The sequence below is a fragment of the Zalophus californianus genome, chromosome 16 (genome assembly GCF_009762305.2).
Source record: "Zalophus californianus isolate mZalCal1 chromosome 16, mZalCal1.pri.v2, whole genome shotgun sequence".
NCBI lineage: Eukaryota > Metazoa > Chordata > Mammalia > Carnivora > Otariidae > Zalophus > Zalophus californianus.
In genome coordinates this window covers 7,069,475-7,095,278 of record NC_045610.1, presented here as the reverse complement: position 1 = coordinate 7,095,278, position 25,804 = coordinate 7,069,475, and the positions used below count along the sequence as shown (strand labels likewise).

At 41.8% G+C, this 25,804-nt stretch overlaps 1 protein-coding gene across 4 annotated transcripts in view; it reads right to left on the bottom strand.

The window, feature by feature from the left end:
• The window catches only part of ARHGAP44 (Rho GTPase activating protein 44), a 191,461-nt gene that overhangs the window by 64,226 nt on the left and 101,431 nt on the right, over positions 1-25,804 (bottom strand). For all 4 annotated transcript variants that reach the window (XM_027625669.2, XM_027625672.2, XM_027625670.2 and 1 more), the window contains exons 2-3: positions 15,777-15,816; positions 15,290-15,394 (exon numbers count right to left, since the gene is read on the bottom strand). In XM_027625669.2, coding sequence (XP_027481470.1) covers positions 15,290-15,394; positions 15,777-15,816 — 145 coding nt within the window. The remainder of the gene's footprint in view (positions 1-15,289; positions 15,395-15,776; positions 15,817-25,804) is intronic.

The following is a 25,804-nucleotide window of genomic DNA, read 5'->3' as shown; positions in this document are numbered from 1 at the left end:
TGGATGGAACTGGAGGGTGTTATGCTGAGTGAAATAAGTCAATCAGAGAAATACATGTATCATATGACCTCACTGATATGAGGAATTCTTAATCTCAGGAAACAAACTGAGGGTTGCTGGAGTGGTGGGGGGTGGGAGGGATGGGGTGGCTGGGTGATAGACATTGGGGAGGGTATGTGCTACGGTGAGCGCTGTGAATTGTGCAAGACTGTTGAATCACAGATCTGTACTTCTGAAACAAATAACGCAACATATTTTAAGAAAAAAGAAAAAGAAGAAGATAGCAGGAGAGGAAGAATGAAGAGGAGTAAGTCAGAGGGGGAGACGAACCAGGAGAGAGGATGGACTCTGAAAAATAAACTGAGGGTTCTAGAGGGGAGGAGGGTAGGGGGATGGGTTAGCCTGGTGATGGGTATTAAAGAGGGCACGTTCTGCATGGAGCACTGGGTGTTATGAACAAACAATGAATCATGGAACACTACACCAGAACAAATGATGTAATATATGGTGATTAACATAACAATAAAAAATTAAAAAAAAAAAAAAGACTCGTAGGGTGAGCAAGGCGGTAGAATAGGAAGTCCCCAGCTCCTGTCCTCATCAATAAACAATGATGCGGCCATCCTCAGACAAAAATAACTTTTTAGGAGCTTGGGGATCCAGGTGGGAGTTTGTGAAATTTCGGCGAAGCCTAATACTGAGGAGAGCTGCTTGGAGAAGGCAGAACCACATCTTAATGGCAGATGTGCCAAACGTGGTCCACTTGCAGACTCAAAGAAGTCGTATACCCTGCAGATTGAGTCTCACTTGGCTCTGGTGCCTTCTGCTGCCGACCTGGAGGCATAGAGATGACCACGTGCTGGCTCCAATCAGAGCCCAAACAATCATTTTTAGAAGATGCCAAAAGAAAATACCGTCATGATCTGGGGTAGATAGAGACTTAACGATTAAATTTTAAAAATTGGTAAATTGAACTTCACTAAATCTATAAGCTTCTGATCATTAAAGATGCCATTAAGAGAGTGAATAGGCATTCCACAGACTGGTAGAAGATATTTGCAATACATCTATCTAAAGAAGAACTTGCAACCAGAATGCATATATTGCATAAGAGAGAAGGGCTAAATAGCCAGTAAGCCTATATAATGATCTTCAATTTTAATTATCAGGGGAAAAAACCATAATGAGGTATGTTTCCATACACATGAGAAAAAAAACCATAATGAGGTATGTTTCCATGCACATAAAATTGGAATTTTACAAAGTAACAATACTAAGTGTAGGCAAACATATGGAGGACCCCTAATTCTTGTAAAATGATGATGGTTGTGTAAAATTGATCCAAGTTCTTTACAAAACTCCTTAGTATGACCTATTATGCTGAATATGAACATACTATGGATCCAGGAATTACATTCTGAGGCATACTTAACATATACATGTGCACCAAATGACATGCGTAAGAATGTTCATATCATCATTAGTAATTGTTTAAAACAGAAACAACTCAGTTTTCTATTAGGAGTAAAACTTATAAATTATGAGCTATTTATGCAGTGAAACACTATAGAACAATGTAAAAAGGACAGGTCATAGATAATTTTGATTGAAAGAAAGAAGAGATGCATGCGTTTCTGAGGTCTGATCCCATAAATCTGAAAAAAGGAAAACGTATCTTTGATGATTTTAGTCAGAATAGTCCTTACCTTTGATGCAGGGTATAGTGAGTGAAATGAAGCAGGAATGAGATTTCTGGGACGTTATGTTCTATATCTTGCTATATATGGTGGTTATACAGGTGTAGTCACTTTGTTAACATTGATGGAGCTATATAGATAAGATTCATGTGCTCCACTGTATGTTGCATGTCATTAAAAAATAAAATACAAAAAAAAAAGAATTTCTCATATCAGTGAGATCATATGATACATGTCTTTCTCTGATTGATTTATTTCACTCAGCATAAAACCCTCCAGTTCCGTCCACGTCGACGCAAATGGCAAGATATCATTCCTTTTGATAGCTGCATATATACCACATCTTCTTTTTTTTTTTTTTTTTTTTTTTTTTTTTTTAAAGATTTTATTTATTTATTTGAGAGAGAGAGAATGAGAGAGAGAGAAAGCACATGAGGGGGGGAAGGGTCAGAGGGAGAAGCAGACTCCCTGCTGAGCAGAGAGCCCGATGCGGGACTCGATCCAGGGACTCCAGGATCATGACCTGAGCCGAAGGCAGTCGCTTAACCAACTGAGCCACCCAGGCACCCTACCACATCTTCTTTATCCATTCATCTATCGATGGACATCTTGGCTCTTTCCACAGTTTGGCTATTGTGGACATTGCTGCTATAAACATTGCGGTGCACATACCCCTTCGGATCCCTACATTTGTATCTTTGGGGTAAATACCCAGTAGTGCAATTGCTGGATCGTATGGTTGCTCTATTTTCAACAGTTTGAGGAACCTCCATACTGTTTTCCAGAGTGGCTGCACCAGCTTGCATTCCCACCAACAGTGTAGGAGGGTTCCCCTTTCTCCGCATCCCCGCCAACATCTGTCGTTTCCTGACTTGTTAATTTTAGCCATTCTGACGGGTGTGAGGCGGTATCTCATTGAGGTTTTGATTTGGATTTCCCTGATGCCGAGCGATGTTGAACACATTTTCATGTGTCTGTTGGCCGTTTGGATGTGTTCTTTGGAAAAATGTCTGTTCATGTCTTCTGCCCATTCCTTGATTGGATTATTTGTTCTTTGGGTGTTGAGTTTGATAAGTTCTTTATAGATTTTGGATACTAGCCCTTTATCTGATAGGTCATTTGCAACTATTTTCTCCCATTCTGTTGGTGTCTTTTGGTTTTGTGGACTAATTCTTTTCCTGTGCAAAAGCTTTTTATCTTGATGAAATCCCAATAGTTCATTTTTGCCCTTGCTTCCCTTGCCTTTGACGATGTTTCTAGGAAGAAGTTGCTGTGGCTGAGGTCGAAGAGGGTGCTATCTGTGTTCTCCTTTAGGATTTTGATGGACTCCTGTCTCACATTTAGGTCTTTCAACCATTTGGAGTCTATTTTTGTGTGTGGTGTAAGGAAATGGTCCAGTTTCATTCTTCTGCATGTGGCTGTCCAATTTTCCCAACACCATTTGTTGAAGAGACTGTCTTTTTACCATTGGAGATTCTTTCCTGCTTTGTCAAAGATGAGTTGACCCTAGAGTTGAGGGTCCATTTCTGGGCTCTCGATTCTGTTCCATTGACCATGTGTCTGTTTTTGTGCCAGTACCATACTGTCTTGATGATGACAGCTTTGTAAGAGAGCTGGAAGTCCGGAATTGTGATGCCGCCAGCTTTGCTTTTCTTTTTCAATATTCCTCTGGCTATTCGGGATCTCTTCTGGTTCCATATAAATTTTAGGATTATTTGTTCCATTTCTTTGAAAAAACTGGATGGTATGTTGATGGGGATTGCCCTCAATGTGTAGATTGCTCTAGGTAGCATTGACATCTTCACAATGTTGGTTCTTCCAATCCATGAGCATGGAACGTTTTTCCATTTCTTTGTGTCTTCTTCAATTTCTTTCATGAGTATTTTCTAGTTTTCTGAGTACAGATCCTTTGCCTCTTTGCTTAAATTTATTCCTAGGTGTCTTATGGTTTTGGGTGCAGTTGTAAATGGGATCGACTCCTTGATTTGTCTCTCTTCTGTCTTGTTGTTGGTGTATAGGAATGCCACTGATTTCTGTGCACTGATTTTATATCCTGCCACTTGACTGAATTCCTGTATGAGTTCTAGCAGTTTTGGGGTGGAGTCTTTTGGGTTTTCCACATACAGTATGCTATCATCTGCAAAGAGTGAGAGTTTGACTTCCTCTTTGCCGATTTGGATGCCTTTGATTTCTTTTTGTTGTCTCATTGCTGAGGCTAGGACTTCTAATACTATGTTGAATAGCAGTGGTGAGAGTGGACATCCCTGCCACGTTCCTGACCTTAGGGGAAAAGCTCTCAGCTTTTCCCCATTGAGAATGATATTTGCTGTAGGTTTTTTATAGATGGCTTTTATGATATTGAGGTATGTACCCTCTATCGTATACTTGCTGTACTTTGTCAAATGCTTTTTCTGCATCTATTGAGAGGATCATATGCTTCTTGTTCTTTCTTTTGTTAATGTATTGTATCATGTTGATTGATTTGTGGATGTTGAACCATCCTTGCAGCCCAGGGATAAATCCCACTTGGTCATGGTGAATAATCCTTTTCATCTACTGTTGGATCCTATTGGCTAGCATTTTGGTGAGAATTTTTGCATCCATGTTCATCAAGGATATTGGTCTGTAATTCTCTTTTTTGATGGGGCCTTTGGTTTTAGGATCAAGGTAATGCTGGCCTCATAAAATGAGTTTGGAAGTTTTCCTCCCATTTCTATTTTATGGAACAGTTTCAGGAGAATAGGTATTAATTCTTTAAATGTCTGATAGAATTCCCCTGGGAAGCCATCTGGCCCTGGGCTTTTGTTTGTTGGGAGATTTTGGATGACTGCTTCAATTTCCTTAGTGGTTATAGGTCTGTTCAGGTTTTCTATTTCTTCCTGGTTCAATTTTGGTAGTTGATACATCTCTAGGAATGCATCCATTTCTTCCAGATTATCTAATTTGCTGGCATAGAGTTGCTTATAATATGTTTTATAATTGTTTGTATTTCTTTGTTGTTGGTTGTGATCTCTCCTCTTTCATTCATGATCTTGTTGATTTGGGTCATTTCTCTTTTCTTTTTGATTGGTCTGGCCAGGGGTTGATCAATCTTGTTAATTCTTTCAAACAACCAGCTCCTAGTTTCGTTGATCTCTTCTGCTCTTCTTTTGGTTTCTATTTCATTGATTTCTGCTCTGAACTTTATTCCTTCTCTTCTCCTGCTGGGTTTAGGGTTTATTTGCTGTTCTTTCTCCAGCTCCTTTAGGTATACGGTTAGGTTGTATATTTGAGACCTTTCTTGTTTCTTCAGAAAGGCTTATATTGCTATATACTTCCCTCTCAGGACTGCCTTTGCTGCATCCCAAAGATTTTGAACAGTTGTGTTTTCATTTTCATTGGTTTCCTTGAATTTTTTTAATTCTTCTTTAATTTCCTGGTTGACCCATTCACTCTTTAGTCAGATGCTCTTTAGCCTCCATGTATTTGAGTTCTTTCCGACTTTCCTCTTGTGATTGAGTTCTAGTTTCAAAGCATTGTGGTCTGAAAATATGCAGGGAATAATCCCAATCTTTTGGTACCGGTTGAGACCTGATTTGTGACCTAGTCTGTGATATCCTGGAGAATGTTCCATGGGCACTGGAGAAGAATGTGTATTCGTTGCTTTGGGATGGAATGTTCTGAATATGTCTGTGAAGTCCATTTGGTCCAGTGTGTCATTTAAAGTCTTTATTTCCTTGTTGATCTTTTGCTTAGATGATCTGTCCATTTCAGTCAGGGGGGGGTTAAAGTCCCCCACTATTATTGTATTGTTGTCAATGTGTTTCTTTGCTTTTGTTATTAATTGCCTTATATAATTGGCTGCTCCCATGTTAGGGGCATAGATATTTACAATTGTTAGATCTTCTTGTTGGATAGACCCTTTAAGTAGGATATAGTGTCCTTTTTCAGCAAGTTATACTTCTTTAATATTTTCTTATGTTAAAGCATCGTGCTAGGCGTTTACACGGACTAACCTCACCAAGCTCTCAAACAACCTTAGTGGGTAAAAATTTATTACTGTTATTACCATTTCCCAAATGAGGAAACCAGGGCCTCCAGAGCTAACAGACTTGTCCAGGAAGCAGGGGAAATGGGCTTCAATCTTAGGCAGTCAAGCTGCCAGAGTTTATATGCAGAATCATCATGCTAAATTACTTCTGTAGAGAACAGGAAAGATTCAAAGTGGCGTGCTGACATATTCTGCAGGTTCTGCGCCTAAAATAGTCATGGGCCATCCATTCATGACACAAATGTATTTTTAGCCTTGCCTACCCTGTGACAGGCCCTGTTTTAGGCATTAAATATATAGCCATGATGCATCAAAATCCAGGAGGCACAGAGAACCCCTCTCAAAATCAATAAAAATGGGTCAACACCCCGACATCTAATAGTAAAACTTACGAGTCCCAGAGACAAAGAGAAAATCTTGAAAGCAGCTCAGGAGAAGAGATATGTAACCTATAATGGTAGAAACATTAGACTGGCAACAGACCTATCCACAGAGACCTGGCAGGCCAGAAAAGACTGGCATGATATCTTCAGAGCACTAAACGAGAAAAATATGCAGCCAAGAATACTATATCCAGCTAGGCTGTCATTGAAAATAGAAGGAGAGGTAAAAAGCTTCCAGGACAAACAAAAACTAAAGGAATTTGCAAACACGAAACCAGCCCTCCAAGAAATATTGAAAGGGGTCCTTTAAGTAAAGAGAGAGCCTAAAAGCAGCATAGACCAAAAAGGAACACAGACAATATACAGTAACAGTCACCTTACAATGCCACTAAATTCATATCTTTCATAGTTACCCTGAATGTAAATGGACTAAATGCCCCAATCAAAAGACACAGGCTATCAGATTGGATTAAAAAACAAGACCCATCGATACGCTGTCTGCAAGAGACTCATTTTAGACCCAAAGACACCCCCAGATTGAAAGTGAGGGGATGGAAAACCATATACCATGCTAATGGACACCAAGAGAAAGCTGGGGTGGCAATCCTTATATCAGACAAATTAGATTTTGAACCAAAGACCATAATAAGAGATGAGGAAGGACACTATATCCTACCTAAAGGGTCTATCCAACAAGAAGATCTAACAATTGTAAATATCTATGCCCCTAACATGGGAGTAGCCAGTTATATAAGGCAATTAATAACAAAATAAAGAAACACATTGACAACAATACAATAATAGTGGGGGACTTTAACACCCCCCTGACTGAAATGGACAGATCATCTAAGCAAAAGATCAACAAGGAAATGAAGACTTTAAATGACACACTGGACCAAATGGACTTCACAGACATATTCAGAACATTCCATCCCAAAGCAACGAATACACATTCTTCTCCAGTGCCCATGGAACATTCTCCAGGATAGATCACATCCTAGGTCACAAATCAGGTCTCAATCGGTACCAAAAGATTGGGATTATTCCCTGCATATTTTCAGACCACAATGCTTTGAAACTAGAACTCAATCATAAGAGGAAAATCGGAAAGAACTCAAATACATGGAGGTTAAAGAGCATCCTACTAAAGAATGAATGGGTCAACCAGGAAATTAAAGAAGAATTTAAAAAGTTCATGGAAACCAATGAAAATGAAAACACAACTGTTCAAAATCTTTGGGATGCAGCAAAGGCAGTCCTGAGAGGAAAGTATATAGCAATACAAGCCTTTCTCAAGAAACAGGAAAGGTCTCAAATACAAAACCTAACCCTACACCTAAAGGAGCTAGAGAAAAAACAGCAAATAAAGCCTAAACCCAGCAGGAGAAGAGAAGGAAGAAAGATCAGAGCAGAAATCAATGAAATAGAAACCAAAAGAACAGCAGAAGAGATAAACGAAACTAGGAGCTGGTTGTTTGAAAGAATTAACAAGATTGATCAACCCCTGGCCAGACCGATCAAAAAGAAAAGAGAAATGACCCAAATCAACAAGATCATGAATGAAAGAGGAGAGATCACAACCAATAACAAAGAAATACAAACAATTATAAAACATATTATAAGCAACTCTATGCCAGCAAATTAGATAACCTGGAAGAAATGGATGCATTCCTAGAGATGTATCAACTACCAAAATTGAACCAGGAAGAAATAGAAAACCTGAACAGACCTATAACCACTAAGGAAATTGAAGCAGTCATCCAAAATCTCCCAACAAACAAAAGCCCAGGGCCAGATGGCTTCCCAGGGGAATTCTATCAGACATTTAAAGAACTAATACCTATTCTCCTGAAACTGTTCCAAAAAATAGAAATGGAAGGAAAACTTCCAAACTCATTTTATGAGGCCACCATTACCTTGATCCCAAAACCAAAGACCCCATCCAAATGCGGAATTACAGACCAATATCCTTGAGGAATATGGATGCAAAAAGTCTCACCAAAATACTAGCCAATAGGATCCAACAGTACATTAAAAGGAATATTCACCACGACCAAGTGGGATTTATCCCAAGTTGGATTTAACCAACCTGCTGCAAGGTTGGTTCAACATCCACAAATCAGTCAACATGATACAATACATTAACAAAAGAAAGAACAAGAATCATATGATCCTCTCAATAGACGCAGAAAAAGCACTTGACAAAGTACAGCGTCCTTTCTTGATCAAAACTCTCCAGAGTATAGGGATAGAGGGTACATATGTCAATATCATAAAAACCATCTGTGAAAAATCTACAGTGAATATCATTCTCAATGGGGAAAAGCTGAGAGTTTTCCCCCCAAGGTCAGGAACGCGGCAGGGATGTCCACTCTCACCACTGCCATTCAACAAAGTATTAGAAGTCCTAGCCACAGCAATCAGACAACAAAAAGAAATCAAAGGCATCTAAATCGGCAAAGAGGAAGTCAAACTCTCACTCTTTGCAGATGATAGCATATTGTATGTGGAGAACCCAAAAGACTCCACCCCAAAACTGCTAGAACTCATACAGGAATTCAGTCAAGTGGCAGGATATAAAATCAATGCACAGAAATCAGTGGCATTCCTATACACCAACAACAAGACAGAAGAGAGACAAATCAAGGAGTCGATCCCATTTACAATTTCACCCAAAACCGTAAGATACCTAGGAATAAATTTAACCAAAGAGGCAAAGGATCTGTATATATATGAGGAATTCTTAATCTCAGGAAACAAATGGAGGGTTGCTGGAGTGGTGGGGGGTGGGAGGGATGGGGTGGCTGGGTGACAGACATTGGAGAGGGTATGTGCTATGGTGAGCGCTGTGAATTGTGCAAGACTGTTGAATCACAGATCTGTACCTCTGAAACAAATAATGCAATATATGTTAAGAAAAAAAAAAAGCAGGAGGGGAAGAATGAAGGGGGTTAAATCGGAGGGGGAGACGAACCATGAGAGACGATGGACTCTGAAAAACAAACTGAGGGTTCTAGAGGGGAGGGTGGTGAGGGGATGGGTTAGCTTCGTGATGGGTATTAAAGAAGGCACGCTCTGCATAGAGCACTGGGTGTTATGCACAATGAATCATGGAACCCTATATCAAAAACTAATGATGTAATGTATGGTGATTAACATAACAATAAAAAAATTAAAATATATAGCCATGATGGAGAGACAAGATCCCTGCTCCCATGGAGCTCAACTCATCAGTGACGGGGAACGATCACCATGATTTCAGATAATAATATGCACCCTGAAGAAAATAAAATGTGGCAGTGTGATTGGGGGAGGAAGGGAGCAAACATTAGGTGGGAAGGGGAGCCATCCTGAGAACCCCAGGGCTGAGGATTAGAAAAGAAAAAAGTTGTGGGCATGTCTGTGTTCTGTGACAGGTCAGTGCCGTGGGTGCAGTGTTAACAGGGGTGGGAGCAAGAGACGAGCTCAGAGATGCAGGCGAAGGCTCATCATGAGGGTTCGAGGGCTAGGGTAAGGAGGTGAAATTTGATTCTACAATGGGAATCCTTTGGTGGGATTTCAGCAGGATGGTGGCTCCATCTGATCTCCGGTGTAGACAATGGATCGTGAAGAGGACCAGGTTGAGGAGGAGCAGGAGACCTGCCAGGGTTGGCCATGTTGAGGCCAGAGAGGATGCGTGCATGGATGAGGGTGGCAAATACTGAAGGCAATGGAAATTGGAGGAAGAGCAGGTGGGACCTTCTGAAAGTCTGGGTGTGGAAAGAGAAAAATATCGGGTGACCTCTGGGAGTTAGAAGTGAGTAGGCAGTGGATTTCCCATACTATTGTTGACTGTTCTGCCTTCTTTGCTAGATCCAGCTCCCGTCAGGGCTTAAAATGCTACAGGTACTGGGGCTCTTGATTCAAGGGCCATTTGTCTCCTTAGGTGATCTCATCAAATCTTACGAAGTCAAGAGTCGCTCAAACCAGAGACCCTGAGAGCCCTCTCCACTCCTAACAACCCCACGTCGACTCAAGTCCTCATGCTCTACTTCGTGTATCTACCACATCTGCCGATTTCTCTCCATCTTCCCCGATCCCAATGCATCTCGCCTAGATGGCTCCCATCTTTGCCGGTCTCTTACTTCCACCATAGCTTCTGCCCCCATGTATCCATTTTTGGCACGATTGCTAATAAATAAATAAATAAACCGTGCCCCTTCTGATTAAAGCACTGCCCCCCCCGAATCCTTACCATGGCCTCTAAGGTGCGATGGGGTCCTCGCAGTCCCATCTCCGGCCCCTCTCCCTGTCGCTGTCCGTACTCTAGTCACTGGCCACCTTCGTGTCTCTCAAAGATGCCCCCAACTCCTTCCTGTCTCTGAAAACTCTGCAGCTGTTGCCCCGTCCTAGAAGCAGCTTCATCCCTTTGGCTGCCATTCCCTTCTGCTGCCCTTAAAGGCCACTTCCTCACAGACACCTTCGACTATTTAATTCCTAGTGAGCTCTTCTTCACCCTGAAACCTCAGCTGAGGAACTAATGACTCCGTGTACCAGCTGCTTCCCTGGAAGACCATGAGCTTCCAGAGGATGGGGATCCTGCTGGGTTTGCTCAGCACTTGGCAGATGCGCCACCTTGCGTGGTGGACGTGGCGCTTTCCAAGTATTTAGTGAGGAAGGTGGAGAAGGACTCCCGCTAATGGTGTATTTGCTGAATGTTACTTCCCCACAAGAAATGCAAGGACAGGGAAAAACCAAACATTTTCCTTATGCTGACGGTCTTAAAAACCGATGAAATAACCGGCGATCAGCTTGGACTGAAGGAAGCAAAATGGAAACCTAATTAGTACCCTTTCTATTCTCCATCCCATATAAGGAATCCAGTTTAACTCCGTGCTCACCGAATAACCCTGCTCTGGTCACTCAGGTTGCAGCCACAAAACTCCACATCTCCGTCTACTCCCATGTGACAGCCAGCCCCATTTTTTAGAGCCAAACCTTTAGAGGCATATGATAAAAGTTTTGGTGTTGGAAACTGCACTCAACTGCTAAAGGGCTAATGAGCTTGTTTAAAAAGTGACAAATAGCAACGTGTCACATGCTCTAATAAAATGCCCAACACTGCCTGGATACTCTTTTTTTTTAAAGATTTTATTTATTTACTTGAAAGAGAGAGAGAGTGAGCATGAGATGGGGGAGGAGCAGAAGGAGAAGCAGACTCCCCACCAGGCAGGAAGCCCAACGCGGGGCTCGATCCCAGGACTCCAGGATCATGACCTGAGTTGAAGGCAGTCGCTTACCACCAAGCCACCCAGGCGCCCCTCTACCTGGACACTCTTGTAGTCCCTTCCCATTCTGAGACGCTAGGGCCCCACTTGCTCACTTCAGATGGCCTCATTCCCTCAGAGAACAACCATCTCCTGACCGCCCCCCCCTTTTACTGTAGTAGAGATGACACACAATGTCACATTAGTTTCAGGTATACAACACAGTGATTGAACAACTGTATACACACGCACACTATGCTCACCATAAGCATAGCTGCCATCTGTCACCATATGGCACCATTACAATACGTTATGTTCCCTATGCTGTGCCTTTATCCCTGTTGACTTGTACAATCCGTAACTGAAAGCTAGTACCTCCCACTGCCCTTCCACCCCTGTCACCCGTCCCCCCCCCACTGCCCTCCCCTCTGGCCGCCATCAGTTTCTTCTCTGTAGTAACCTCTCAACCCTCCCTTCACACCCAACCTCCCCATTTAGTGTTTGTTCGTTGCTTCCCTCACTCCCACTTTTCCCCCTTCAATTTTTTTTTTTTTTTGGTTTCTCACTTTTAATCTCTTTTTCTTTTCGCTGTTCCTTAGATCTTGACACATCTCCTTTCCTAATAATCTCAAAGAACCGAGTACATATTTCAGTACCCGAGGCCATTAATAAGTGTCATGTGTCCTATTAAATCCTTTGATGCGTTACTTTAGAAAAAACTGGAAAAATGTATTTGAGTCGTGGCCTTGGACATTTTTCTCCTGCCGGTCTGTGGCTGTTAAATATTTAAAACAGCTCTCCGACTTTCTTTTCAGCCGGATCCTATATTCAGTCCTATGAAGACACGAAAAGACTGATCAGCTCAAGAAATCAATGACCCAATCAAACATGCGAAGCCTGTGTGGGGAAATCACTGACCTATACATACTCGAGCACCCACTTCCAGCACATACTTCCTCCAGGTCAACCCCATGGGTATCCAGCTTGCATGGTGATCACTGTATCAATGTGGCTGCAACCCTCAGGGCCTGACCATACCACTGCATGCCCTCCCTGCCCACAGAAGCCCAATCACGTGTGTCCCAGCAGGTGCCTCACGGCCAGTCAAGGCAAACCCAATTCTCTCCAACACATGCTCACTTCCTCAGCCTCTCTTGCAGGGAGACATAAAAGAAATTCTCCCAGGAAAGACTTTTTTCTCCCTGATAAAAACAAAAAAAAAAAGCACGCAAAGATAGTTTCATCCTCTTACCACCCACCCTTACACTTTCTGCCTATGATGTGGTTACGTGAAGACGTGATGTCCAGGGCTGCAGCAGCCTCATTACAACTGGGAGGAGCCAGAACATTGCAGAACTGCTGACCCAAAGCTGTTGAATACACCTTGGGACCCGCTACTCCAGACATCTTGTGAAGTGATACATAGTAAGTGCCTTTCTGCTGAAGTCGCAATTAATTAGTGTGTTAACTATGTCTTCTATTTGGTTGTATTCTGAGGCTTTGACATCTGGTGTCTTGCTGAACCTGGGGGAACTGCCTCTGCCGGGGTTAGCCAATACTTAGAGACAGTCAACAATTCACGCATGAGCGTGCCTGTCAAATGAAAACCAACCAATCCACAGCCTAGCCTACACCCCAACTACCTCTTTTATGGGGCTCTCATTCTCCAGGCCACCGTCCACCTGCCTTAATCCCCTCAGGGCCAGGTACCAGACAACTAGGGATGAGAGCCTGCTGAAGTTTCTCAAACAAGCCAATCCTAACTAAGCCTTGCCTCATCCATTCCTCCCAGGGGAAAGCACAATCATGTCTCTCGCCCACATTTTCCTCCTATCCTGAGTAACTCTGGTGCTTCCCCGCATGGCCCTGCATGACACAGGGTGCACACCCCATCAAATTTACATTTTCAATGCCAGTGATCCCCTGACCTCTTGGCCTTGCCAGATCTTACATTTTCTATTAATATCCTATCTTTCAGAACACATAGGGAGCCAAATGCCTAACTGATATAGTTTGCAAGATCCTCAATTCAATTCAAATCCGACACATCTAGGCAATTTTACCTCATCCCAGAAAAAATAACACTAATAGTAATCAACCTGCCAACACCAAAGGCCAGTTTCAACCCTCTAGAGATAATATACAGTTGCTACTCCTGATCCTATTCTGTATGGTAGACCAGTTATTTTAAAAACAGTACTTCTTAGAACAGATGAAAGGAAGTGGGTCATGGCCAGGCCTGGCAGCAGGCCCCTACTCAAAACATCTATGTCCTGGAGTCCCACCTTAGATGTTTGTTTAATGAATGGGTCTCATGTCCAAAGCAATTTTCCAGACTCTCCCTTTAGACTGTTCAGGTTCCCCTTGCTGAAAGTCCCGATATACACAGAATTACTTCCATAGACATTTTCCAAACCCATGAACGTTTCATTTCTACCACACATTAAGAGATTCCTGCTGGCAATATTAAGAAAGAAGATACCATTCGTCTGTTGAAGGGCATCTCGGCTCCTTCAACAGACGAATGGATGAAGAAGATGTGGTCCATAGATACAATGGAATATTACTCAGCCATCAGAAAGGATGGATACCCACCATTTGCACCGACATGGATGAAACTGGAGGAGATTATGCTAAGTGAAAGAAGTCAAGCAGAGAAAGTCAATTATCATATGGTTTCACTTATTTGTGGAACATAAGGAATAACATGGAGGACATTAGGAGAAGGAAGGGAAAAATGAAGGGGGGTGGAAATCGGAGGGGGAGAGGAACCATGAGAGACTATGGACTCTGAGAAACAGTGTTTCAGAGGGGAAGGGGGTGGGGGAATGGGTGAGCCCAGTGATGGGTATTAAGGAGGGCACGTACTGCAATGAGCACTGGGCATTGTGCGCCAACAATGAATCGTGAATGACTGCATCAAAAACTAAAGAATGTACTGTATGGTGACTAACATAACATAATGAAAATAAATAAAAAAGTCAAAATGGATACTCAAAAAAAGAAGAGGAAGACACCCAGGGCTGGGAAGAAGACAGAACGATGGACAGGGCAGGCAGCGCGGCATCTTGTACTGCAGCGTGGGACTGGGATGAAGTGTCAGGACACATCATGTGACCGTCATTAGAAAGGAGGCCACGGGAGCTGGGGGTGGGAGGCGGGCTCAGAGAGACCACTGGGAAGCAGAAGTCAACAGTAACTCCAGGTGAGAGACAATCAGACACCAAACACGTCGACTCTAAACTCAAGGAGGATTAAAACGTCCCAGATTGCAGACCCCTTGTCATAAAGCCAAAGGAACATCTAAGTAAATATTTTAAGCTTTGGTGGAGTTGGGGGCGGGGCAGGAGGTCAGGAGGGAAAGTGAGCCAGTGATGATGATTGTTTACAGCAAGAACTGCTCAACAGAATCACAATACGCACCGCCCGTGAGTACTGATATAGGTTACACACAAAGACGTTAGGATACCTTCATTTGGCTCTCTTTAACTGTTTCGTTATAGGGGAAATCCTTTTCCCAGGGTCTTTATAGGGCACCTGTCACTTCCAAAACCACAGTGTAATTTTTTCCGGGAGATCTTATGGTACCACGGAAGCACACGGAATGGAATCTACGAGCGAGCTAAAGCAGACAAGACCCAGGTTTAAGCTTCCTAACAGTGGACTCCCAAGCACACCCTGGTTGCCCCAATGCAGGAAAAACAGAGAGAGGGACCGTGTCCTGCCTGCTCAGGGTGGGGGGTGCTTCAGGCAGGTTAAAGGGCGGGAAGAGATGCGAAGGGGTTGTCGCACCACAGAAACACCACCTGACAACTCGCAGACATAGAAATGGCCAGAGAGACGACACAGCCACACCAAACGAGGCTCCGGGGTGGGTGCCCTGTCCTCCAGCGATGAAGCTGCTGGCGGGGCAGGGGGTAGGAAGGCACTTACAGAACGCTTGTCAGCCTCGGCCCCTTGCTGGCCCTGGAGACATGCAGTGAGCTTCTTGTGCGTGCTGTGGGAAACTTGCTTCACCAGTTCTAGGCGCTTCTCTACCTGCAGATAGAGCAGTGGGGGGGTCGTGTCACTGCGCAAGGGCAAGGTCAGGAGAAGTGGGCCATTGATCGGGATGATCGTGGGAGGGGAGTCTGGTCCACGCTCTGCAGAGACAAGCATTGCTCGGGAGACAACACCCAATGCTGGAGAACTGGAGGGGGGCGGGCAATGGCAGAGTCAGGGGCTCTCTGTGAACCCTACCGTCAAATGACTGCCATGTCTCCTGAAAACTCTTATGCAAACTGATATTAAGAGACCGTAAAGGAGAAAAGGTTGCATCTACAGAGATTGCACCAAGAGCGGTCTCTGCAGTTGAAACAGCTCAAGTTGTAATGGGAAGACATGTTTGGTGTCCGTATATAGGGGCTGGTGACGACCTTACCTGAAGAAGGTCTTCACTCAGAACTTCAGTCTTTTCTGCCCTAAAGAGAAAATTGAGAAACATGTCAGTAAAAAAAAGAAAAAAAAAATTAGGAACAGAGTCTCATTCTTATTCCCCACTCTCTCTGTTCATGGCAAGACTAGAAAAACAGACATGAGCAGCAGAGATGTCTAATAAGAGAAAATAATCCTGGGATTGACTGGGAACTGTAAATCCTCTGGCAAACAAGATCCTCTGCAGACTCTTCTGCTACAGACTGGAACCTGGATGAAGGACAGCAAACACGTTTCTTTCTTTCCAGACATTCTTTTTTTACATGACAGAATTAAGTATGTTCCCCAACCCGTACCCCATGGCCTCCCCCAAATAAGCAAGTAAAAGAAACAGAAATCCGAGCAGGCATCAATAAACAGCAAAGAAGAAAAAACACTGAGTTCTGGTGACAAATGCAAATGCCACCACGGAGATATGGCAACCAAGTGTTAGGCGCCCCCACCAGAAAGTGGGGGGCTTGAACCTGAGATGAACACATTCCAAGAAAGAACTTGGACACGGGCTGGAGGGGCCCCAACCAATTAGCAACCCCTGCATCACATCCGGGGAGAATGAGAATCTTCTTTGGAGCAAAGCATTCTCAATTTCTTGTCTGGAGAATCTCAGAGATAAGGTTCAGTCAATGATTTCTCTCGCATAGGTGTGTTCTCTGTGTCTCTAGGAGTCTCTCCTTCTCACGCTCACACATCCAAAGTGCAAATTCCCCTGAAAACAAACTGTCAACACTAAAGGTACTGAGAAAGAAGAAACAACATACGGAGAGCCTGGAGAACTTCAATGACCAGAGTTATCAAAAACTGTGACATATGTATGAAATATTGAAGAACAAATGATACATTGAAGTAAGAGTGTGAGAGGACTTCTGCTTCTGGGAGGATGGAGTGAACACATTTCACCTATTCCCCCTCACTAAGTAAAAACAAAACGCTGGCACCTTATGTATAAAACAAACAAGAACGGCATCTGGGTGTCTCAGTCAGTTAAGCATCTGCCTTCAGCTCAGGTCATGATCTCAGGGTCCTGGGATCGAGCCCCATATCGGGCTTTCTGCTCAGCAGGGAGCCTGCTTCTCCATCTCCCTCTGCTTGCTGTTCCCCCTGCTTGTGCTCGCTCTCTCCCTCTCTCTCTGTCAAATAAAGAAAATCTTTAAGAAAAAAAATTTAAAAAAAATAAAGAAGAAAACTCTGCAAGGTGGACAGAAGGCAGCGTGGCTAGGTACCACCATACCCAATGAATGGCATGGCATGGTGGGGATTTCTGCTTCATATATTCCACACGTGGAGCTTCAGAAGCTGTGAACTGAAATACCAGTGAGGACAGCCAAAACAAGCCCAACAAAAGCCAGGTCTCTGTAACCAAAGGATCAGAAAGAAGCAACCTGGCAAGATAGGAAATGTTTATAGACAATAATTGCTCACTCAAGCCAAATGCTACAGGAAAAACAAACAAAAACAAAACAAAACAAAAAACTATTGTCCTACCCCACCCATACCAGCAAACGCTGGGAAGGGAGCCTAGCCTTCTACACTTGCCAGGCTATATAACAAGGCACTCAACATTCCCTACCTCCTCCTGGCCAGTATAGCATCAGAGACGTCCGAGTATGGAGCTGGGACATTTGTCACTGCTGGGCCATAACAGTGGAAACCGTACGAGCCGTCCACACATCTACCCTCACCTGGTGGTGACAAAACATCCCTCTCCCTCCCTACAGAGGTGGTGTAACAGGAGGCACCGTGGGGAGTCAGGACTCTCACCACCATCCAGTAATAACAAACCATCCTCTGTCACGGCATCAATGCAAGCCAAGTAGATAGCCATAACAAACCACTCCCACCCCTCCCAGTCAGGGAGGTATCTGTGAAGGCCCAGTGGGGAGTCAGAATTCCCACTCCCACCCAGCAGTCATGAGCAGCACCACCCCCTTCCGGGAGCCAGTGAAGGCCAAGAGGCAAACCCGGACTTCTGTTTCCACCTGGCAGTAACAAAGCAGAATTCTCCCTTCCCCTGCTGGAATGATATCAGAGAAAATCAGCTAAAAGAGAAAGTTTAAATAAAACCCAGAATTTCATAATATAATACAATACTCAAGTTTCAATTAAAAACTACTTATCATATCAAGAATCAGAAAGATCTCAAATTGAATGAAGACAATAAATGACAACAGCAGAATAACAGAGATGTTTGAATTATCTGACAAAGACTTTAAAGCATTCACTGTGAAATGCTTTGATGAACATTTATGAACATGCTTAAAGCAAAACAAAACAAGAACAAAAACAAAAAACAAAGTCTCAGAACAGAAGATTAAAAAAGAACAAAATGGGGGTGCCTGGGTGGCTCAGTTGGTTAAGTGTCTGCTTTTGGCTCAGGTCATGATCCCAGAGTCCTGCTCAGCAGGGAGCCTGCTTCTCCCTCTCACTCTGCCCGCCACTCCCCCTGCTTGTGTGTGCTCTCTCTCTCCCTCATCTCTCTCTGTTGAATAAATAAAAATCTTAAAAAAAAAGAACAAAATGAAAATTTTGAAGTTGAAAAATGCAATAATCTAAATTGAAAAATCCCGGTCGACAGGTTCAACTCTAGAATGAAGGAAGAAGAAAAATCAGCAAACTGGAAGAAAGCACAATAGAAATTTCCCAGTCTAAAAAAAAAAAAAAGCAAAAATAGACCAAATGAACAAACAAAAACAAGGGACCCGTGGAATTATAACAGAGGATTAAATATTTATGTCATCAGACTCCCAGAAGAGGGAAAAGAAGGGAGGGATGAAAAAATACTCAAAGGAATAATGGCTGAAAACTTCCCAAACTTGGTAAAAGACTTAATATTCAAGAAGCTGAGCAAACCCAAACAGGATAAACACAAAGAAGTCCTCACCAAGACTCAAATTTCTGAAACTAAAGACAAAGACTTGATGGCAGAGAGACAAAAATGATACCTTATTAACAGAGGGGAAACAATTCAAATTACAGAAGATTTCTGATGAGAAATTACAGAGGACAGAAGGCAGTGGCACACCATTTTTCAAATACTGAAAGAAAATAACTGCTAATCTACAATCTATTCAATGAAAATATCCTACAGGAATGAAAAAAATCAAGATATTATCAGATAAAGGAAAACAAACAAAATGTGGCATCAGCAGGCTTGCCTTAAAGAATTGCTAAAGAAGTTCTAAACAACAAAAAAAAAAGAACAAATAAACAATCAAAAAGAAATGGTAAAAGAAACAACCTTGAATTATCAGGAAGGAAAAAAAATCCTGGTGATCAAAAATAGTAAATAAAATTGTCTTCTTTCTTCTCTTAAGCCTTCTAAATCGATGGTTGAAGCAAAATTTATAACACTGTCTATGTGGTTCTAAATGTATGTAGAGGAAATACTTAATACAATTATAATTGGGAGAGTATAAAGGGACACAAAAAGAAGTAAAGTTTCTAGATTTCATTCAAACTGGTAAAATAATGGTACCAGTAGACTGTGATAAGCTATGTATACGTAATACCTAGACCCACCACTAAAATAGCTACACAAGGATATACACTCAAAAATGCTACAGAGAAATAAAAATGTAATCTCACCCAGAAGGAAAAAGAAAACAAAACAATGAAAAACAAAAAAACAGACATAAAACCAAAAATGAAATGAACTTAAGCCTTAAGATAGCTGGACTTATGTTATATGTAAATGGCCTAGATATGCTAATTAAAAGACAGAGATTGGCAGAATGGGTTAAAAAATATGTTGTCTAGGGCCACCTGAGTGGCTCAGTTGGTTAAGCATCTGCCTTTGGCTCAGGTCATGATCCCAGGGTCCTAGAATCAAGCCCTGCATTGGGCTCCCTGCTAGGCAGGGAGTCTGCTTCTCCTTCTCCCTCTGCCCCTCCCCCCACTCATGCTTTTTTCTCTCTCTCTCAAATAAATAAAACCTTTGAAAAAATATGTTCTCAACAAAAACCTCACTTCAAATATAATTATGTAAGTAGACTGAAAGTAAAATTGTAGAAAAATATACCACATAAACATTAGTCAGAAGCAAGCAGGAGTGGCTATATGAACGTATAAAATAGATTTCAATACAGAGAAGGGGAGCCTCTCTGTCAAATAAATTTAAAAAAAAGGAGTAGACAATTTTTTAAAAGATTTATTTATTTGACAGAGAGAGAGAGCATAAGCAGGGGGAGCGGCAGAGGGAGAGGGAGAAACAGGCTCCCTACTGAGCAGGTAGCACAACATGGGGCTCGATCCCAGGTCCCTGAGATCACGACCTGAGCCAAAGGCAGACGCTTAACCAACTGAGCCACCCAGGCACCTCAGGAATAGACAATTTAAATAATCCTATAATAGTAGGAAGCTGAATTTGTACTATTAAGTAACCCCCCCACAAAAAATCTTCAGGTCCAGAAGACTTCACAAAAGAATTCTACCAAATGTTTAAAAAAGAATTAACACCACTACGACCCAATCTGTTCCAGAATACAGAAGAGGAAGGAGCACTTCCCAATTCATTTTATGATGGGAGTATTCTTTTGATACCAAAACCAAAGAACACTTAAAAAAAAAAAAAAGATAACTATAGACTAATATTCCTCATGAAAATAGGTGTATGGATCCTTAACAAAACATTACCAAATAGAATTCAGTAATATATAAAAATAATTATTCACCATTACTAAGTTGGGTTTGTTCCAGGGATAGTATTCCAGGTATCTGAAAATCAATCAGTGTAATCCATCATACAGACTGAAGAAGAAAAACCTGATCATATCAATTGACATAGAAAAAAGCATTTGACAATACAATTCAATTCAAAACCCATTCTTGGTGAAAACTTTCAGAAAGCTGGAAATAGTAGGGGACTTCCTCAACTTAAATAACATCTGCAAAACAAAACAAGACACAAAATCAACAAAAAAATCCTACAGTTAACATTATACTTAATGGTGAAAGATTAGATCTTTTGCTACCTAAGATGGAGATCAAGGCAAGTATGTCTGACCTTGACACTCATCCAACATGGTGCCACAAGTCTGAGTCAGTGCAATTAACACAAGTAAACAAAAAGGAAATAGATCTGAAAGGAACAAATTTAAATATCCCTATTTACAGATGACATTATTGACTATGGAGAAAATGACAAAAAATCTACAGGGAAAAAATACCTAAAACTAACAAATGAGTTCAACAAGGTTGCATGACATGAGGTAAACATATAAAAATAAAATTTACATCTATATACTGGTAATGAACACATGAATCCTGAGATTAAAAATTAAATGCCATTGACAACTGCTACAAAAAAAATAAAATATTTACCTACAAATCAAAATAGGTACAGAAGGTATATGCTGGAAACTACAAAATGCTTATGACAAATCAAAGAAGTTCTAAATAAATGGAGACACATACTGTGTGGATTGGAAAATGCAACATAATAAAGTTATCAATATTCAAAAATTAGTAATAGATTAAATGCAGTCCCAATAAAAACTTCAAGAGGATTTTGTGTAGATACAGCCAAACTGAATATAAAATCAATATAAAACTGAAAAGAAAGAAGATCTAAAATAATTTTTAGAAAAAATAAATTTGTAGGACTATCTAATGTTGAGACTTCTTTAAGTCATCAAAAGAGTATGGTGGTAAAAGAAAGAGCAATAGGACAAAATAAATAAGAAAGATCTAGACAATATAACTGATTTATGACAACAGTGCAAAGGCCATTCAAAGGAAGAAAATAGACTTTCCAACAAATGGTTCTGATAAAACTGAATATTCATATACAAAAAATATAAACCTTGACTCATACTTCGCATCATGTATAAAAACTAACTAAGGGGGCGGGGCAAGATGGCGGAGGAGTAGGAGACCTGGATTTCCTCTGGTCTCAGGAATTCAGCTGAATAGGGATCAAACCATTCTGAACACCTACGAACTCAACAGGAGATCGAAGAAAAGAATAGTAACAACACTCTGAACAGAGAAGCGACCACTTTCTGGAAGGTAGGCCGTGCGGAGAAGTGAATCCGAGGCGATATTCGGGAGGATAGACGGCGGGGGAGGGGCCTCCGTCGGCCGCTTCTGGCAAGTGCTAGAGCCGCGGAGCACAAAATCGGACCTTTTAGAAGCCGGCTCCGCGGAGGGACGTCGCTCCAGTGGCTAACCGGGGGGTGGAACCCTCGCGGGACAGTGTGGTCTCAGGGCCCTCGGGGTCACAGAAAGACCGGGGGAGCCTGAGTGCGCCAGAGCTCCCAGGGATCGGAGCCGGGAAGCCGGCTGCAGAGACGGAGCCGAGGCGCGGGCTCTCAGCTCGGGGTGGCCATAAACTGTGATCCGCGGCCCAGTCGGGCCACTGCTCCTCCAGCAGGGACCCAACAAGCGGGAGATCCGGGGAGATTCCCCTTCCTCCCCCCGGAAGGAGCGGCGCGGGAGCGCACCGCGGGGATCTGCTCGGTTTGGAGACTCCACACGGGGTCGGGTGCCAGAGATAGAAACGCTCGGTCACAGGCCGGGTGAGCACGGAGTACGGCCGGAGACCGGGGACACGGGAGTGACTGGCTGCTTTTCTCTGGGGACGCACTGAGGAGCGGGGCCCTGAGTTCTTGCCTCCTCTGGGGCGGAGATTGGGAGGCCACCATTTTCACTGTCATCCTCCAAAGCCGTAGGGGAAGCTTGCAGGGAACAAAAGCTCCTGAGAGCAAACCCGAGCAGCTTCCTTAGCCCGGACCGACAAGGGCGGGGCAATTCCGCCTCCGGCAAAGGCATTTGGGAACCACGGCAACAGGTCCCTCCCCCAGGAGATCAGCACGAACAGCCAGCAAGCCAAGACCAAGTTCACCGATCAAGGAGAACGGGAGAACTCCAGCACTAGGGGAATACTGCACATAGAATTCATGGCTTTTTTTTACCATGATTCATTAGTTTTTCAAAGTTAATTTTTTTAACTGTTTTTTTTAATTTCTCTTTTTCCCTTTTTCAACCAACATCTTATCAATCCTTTTTTTTTTAAAAAACATTTTTTATTTTTATTTTTTAGAGTCATATTTTAGCCGGTCATAGTAGTTACCCTTATTTTTGGCATATAAATATATAAGTTGTTCTCTCTTTAAAATTTTCAGATACAGTTTCTTCTAACAGATCAAAATATACCCTAAATCACTAATGTATGGCTTTGTTCTAGTCTCCTGCCTGATCACATTCTCTCCTTTTTTCTAAATCTTCTTCTTTCTTTTTTCAGACTTATCGTATCAATTCCTTTTATATAATCTTTTATAATTTTCATCTTTACAATCATCTTCCATCCCTTCATTGCATCAACCCTTATTTTGTACATATATAAGTCTTTCTTCCTTTAAAATTTTAGGAGGTACTTTTTTCTAACAGACCAAAATACGCCCAAAATCTAGTCTGTGGCACTGATATATGCACTAGCCTGATCATATTTGATCATATTCGGTTTTTTCTGTATTGTTCTGTTTTTGTTTTTCATCTTTTTGATTTTTTTTTCGTTCTTTCTTTTCTTTATTTTTTCTTTCTTTCTCTTTTTTTTCCCCTGGTTTCAGGTCTTTTCTGATTTGTGTAGAGTATATTTCCTGGGGATGTTGTTAACCTGTTAGCATTTTCTTCTCTCATTCATCTATTCTCCTCTGGACAAAATGACAAGACGAAAAAAAATCATCTCAGCAAAAAGAACAACCCGTAGTACCGTCTGCCAGGGACCTACTCAATACGGACATTAGTACGATGTCGGACCTAGAGTTCAGAATCATGACTTTAAAGATATTAGCTGGGCTTGAAAAAAGCGTGGAAGTTATTAGAGAAACCCTTTCTGGAGAAATAAAAGAACTAAAATCTAACCAAGTCGAAATCAAAAAGGCTATTATCGAGGTGCAATCAAAAATGGGGGCACTAACTGCTAGGATAAATGAGGAAGAGAGAATCACCGATATAGAAGACCAAATGATGGAAAATAAAGAGGCTGAGAAAGAGAGAGAGAAACAACTAAAGGATCACGAGGGCAGAATTCGAGAGATAAGCGATACGATAAGACAAAACATTAGAATAATTGGGATCCCAGAAGAAGAAGAAAGAGAGAGAGGGGAAGAAAGTATATTGGAGCAAATAATAGCAGAGAACTTCCCTAATGTGGGGAAGGAAACAGGCATCAAAATCCAGGAGGCACAGAGAACCCCTCTCAAAATCAATAATAATAGGTCAACACACCGACATCTAATAGTAAAACTTACAAGTCTCAGAGACAAAGAGAAAATCCTAAAAGCAGCTGGGGAGAAGAGATATGTAACCTACAATGGTAGAAACATTAGATTGGCAACAGACGTATCCACAGATACCTGGCAGGCCAGAAACGACTGGCATGATATCTTCAGAGCACTAAACGAGAAAAATATGCAGCCAAGAATACTATATCCAGCTAGGCTGTCATTGAAAATAGAAGGAGAGATAAAAAGCTTCCAGGACAAACAAAAATTAAAGGAATTTGCAAACACGAAACCAGCCCTCCAAGAAATATTGAAAGGGGTCCTCTAAGCAAAGAGAGAGCCTAAAAGCAGCACAGATCAGAAAGGAACACAGACAATATACAGTAAGAGTCACCTTACAGGCAATACAATGCCACTAAATTCATACCTTTCAATAGTTACCCTGAATGTAAATGGGCTAAATGCCCCAATCAAAAGACACAGGCTATCAGATTGGATTAAAAAACAATACCCATCGATATGCTGTCTGCAAAAGACTCATTTTAGATCCAAAGACACCCCCAGATTGAAAGTGAGGGGGTGGAAAACCAATTACCATGCTAATGGACACCAAAAGAAAGCTGGGGTGGCAATTCTTATATCAGACAAATTAGATTTTAAAACAAAGACTGTAATAAGAGATGAAGAAGGACACTATATATCCTACTTAAAGGGTCTATCCAACAAGAAGATCTAACAATTGTAAATATCTATGCCCGAACACAGGAGCACCCAATTATATAAGACAATTATTAAAAAAAGTGAAGAAACATATTGACAGCAATACAATAATAGTGGGGGACTTTAACACCCCCCTGACTGAAATGGACAGATCATCTAAGCAAAAGATCAACAAGGAAATAAAGACTTTAAATGACACACTGGACAAAATGGACTTAACAGACATATTCAGAACATTCCATCCCAAAGCAACGAATACACATTCTTCTCTAGTGCCCATGGAACATTCTCCAGAATTGATCACATCCTAGGTCACAAATCAGGTCTCAACCGGTACCAAAAGATTGGGATTATTCCCTGCATATTTTCAGACCACAATGCTTTGAAACTAGAACTCAATCACAAGAGGAAAGTCGGAAAGAACTCAAATACATGGAGGCTAAAGAGCATCCTACTAAAGAATGAATGGGTCAACCAGGAAATTAAAGAAGAATTAAAAAAATTCATGGAAACCAATGAAAATGAAAACACAAGTGTTCAAAATCTTTGGGATACAGCAAAGGCAGTCCTGAGAGGAAAGTATATAGCAATACAAGCCTTTCTCAAGAAACAAGAAAGGTCTCAAATACACAATCTAACCCTATACCTAAAAGAGCTGGAGAAAGAACAGCAAATAAAGCCTAAACCCAGCAGCAGAAGAGAAAGAATAAAGATCAGAGCAGAAATCAATAAGATAGAAACAAAAAGAACAGTAGAACAGATCAACGAAACTAGGAGCTGGTTCTTTGAAAGAATTAACAAGATTGATCAACCCCTGGCCAGACTGATCAAAAAGAAAAGAGAAATGACCCAAATCAACAAAATCATGAATGAAAGAGGAGAGATCACAACCAACAGCAAAGAAATACAAACAATTATAAGAACATATTATGAGCAACTCTATGCCAGCAAATTAGGTAACCTGGAAGAAATGGGTGCATTCCTAGAGATGCATCAACTACCAAAATAAAAGCAGGAAGAAATAGAAAACCTGAAG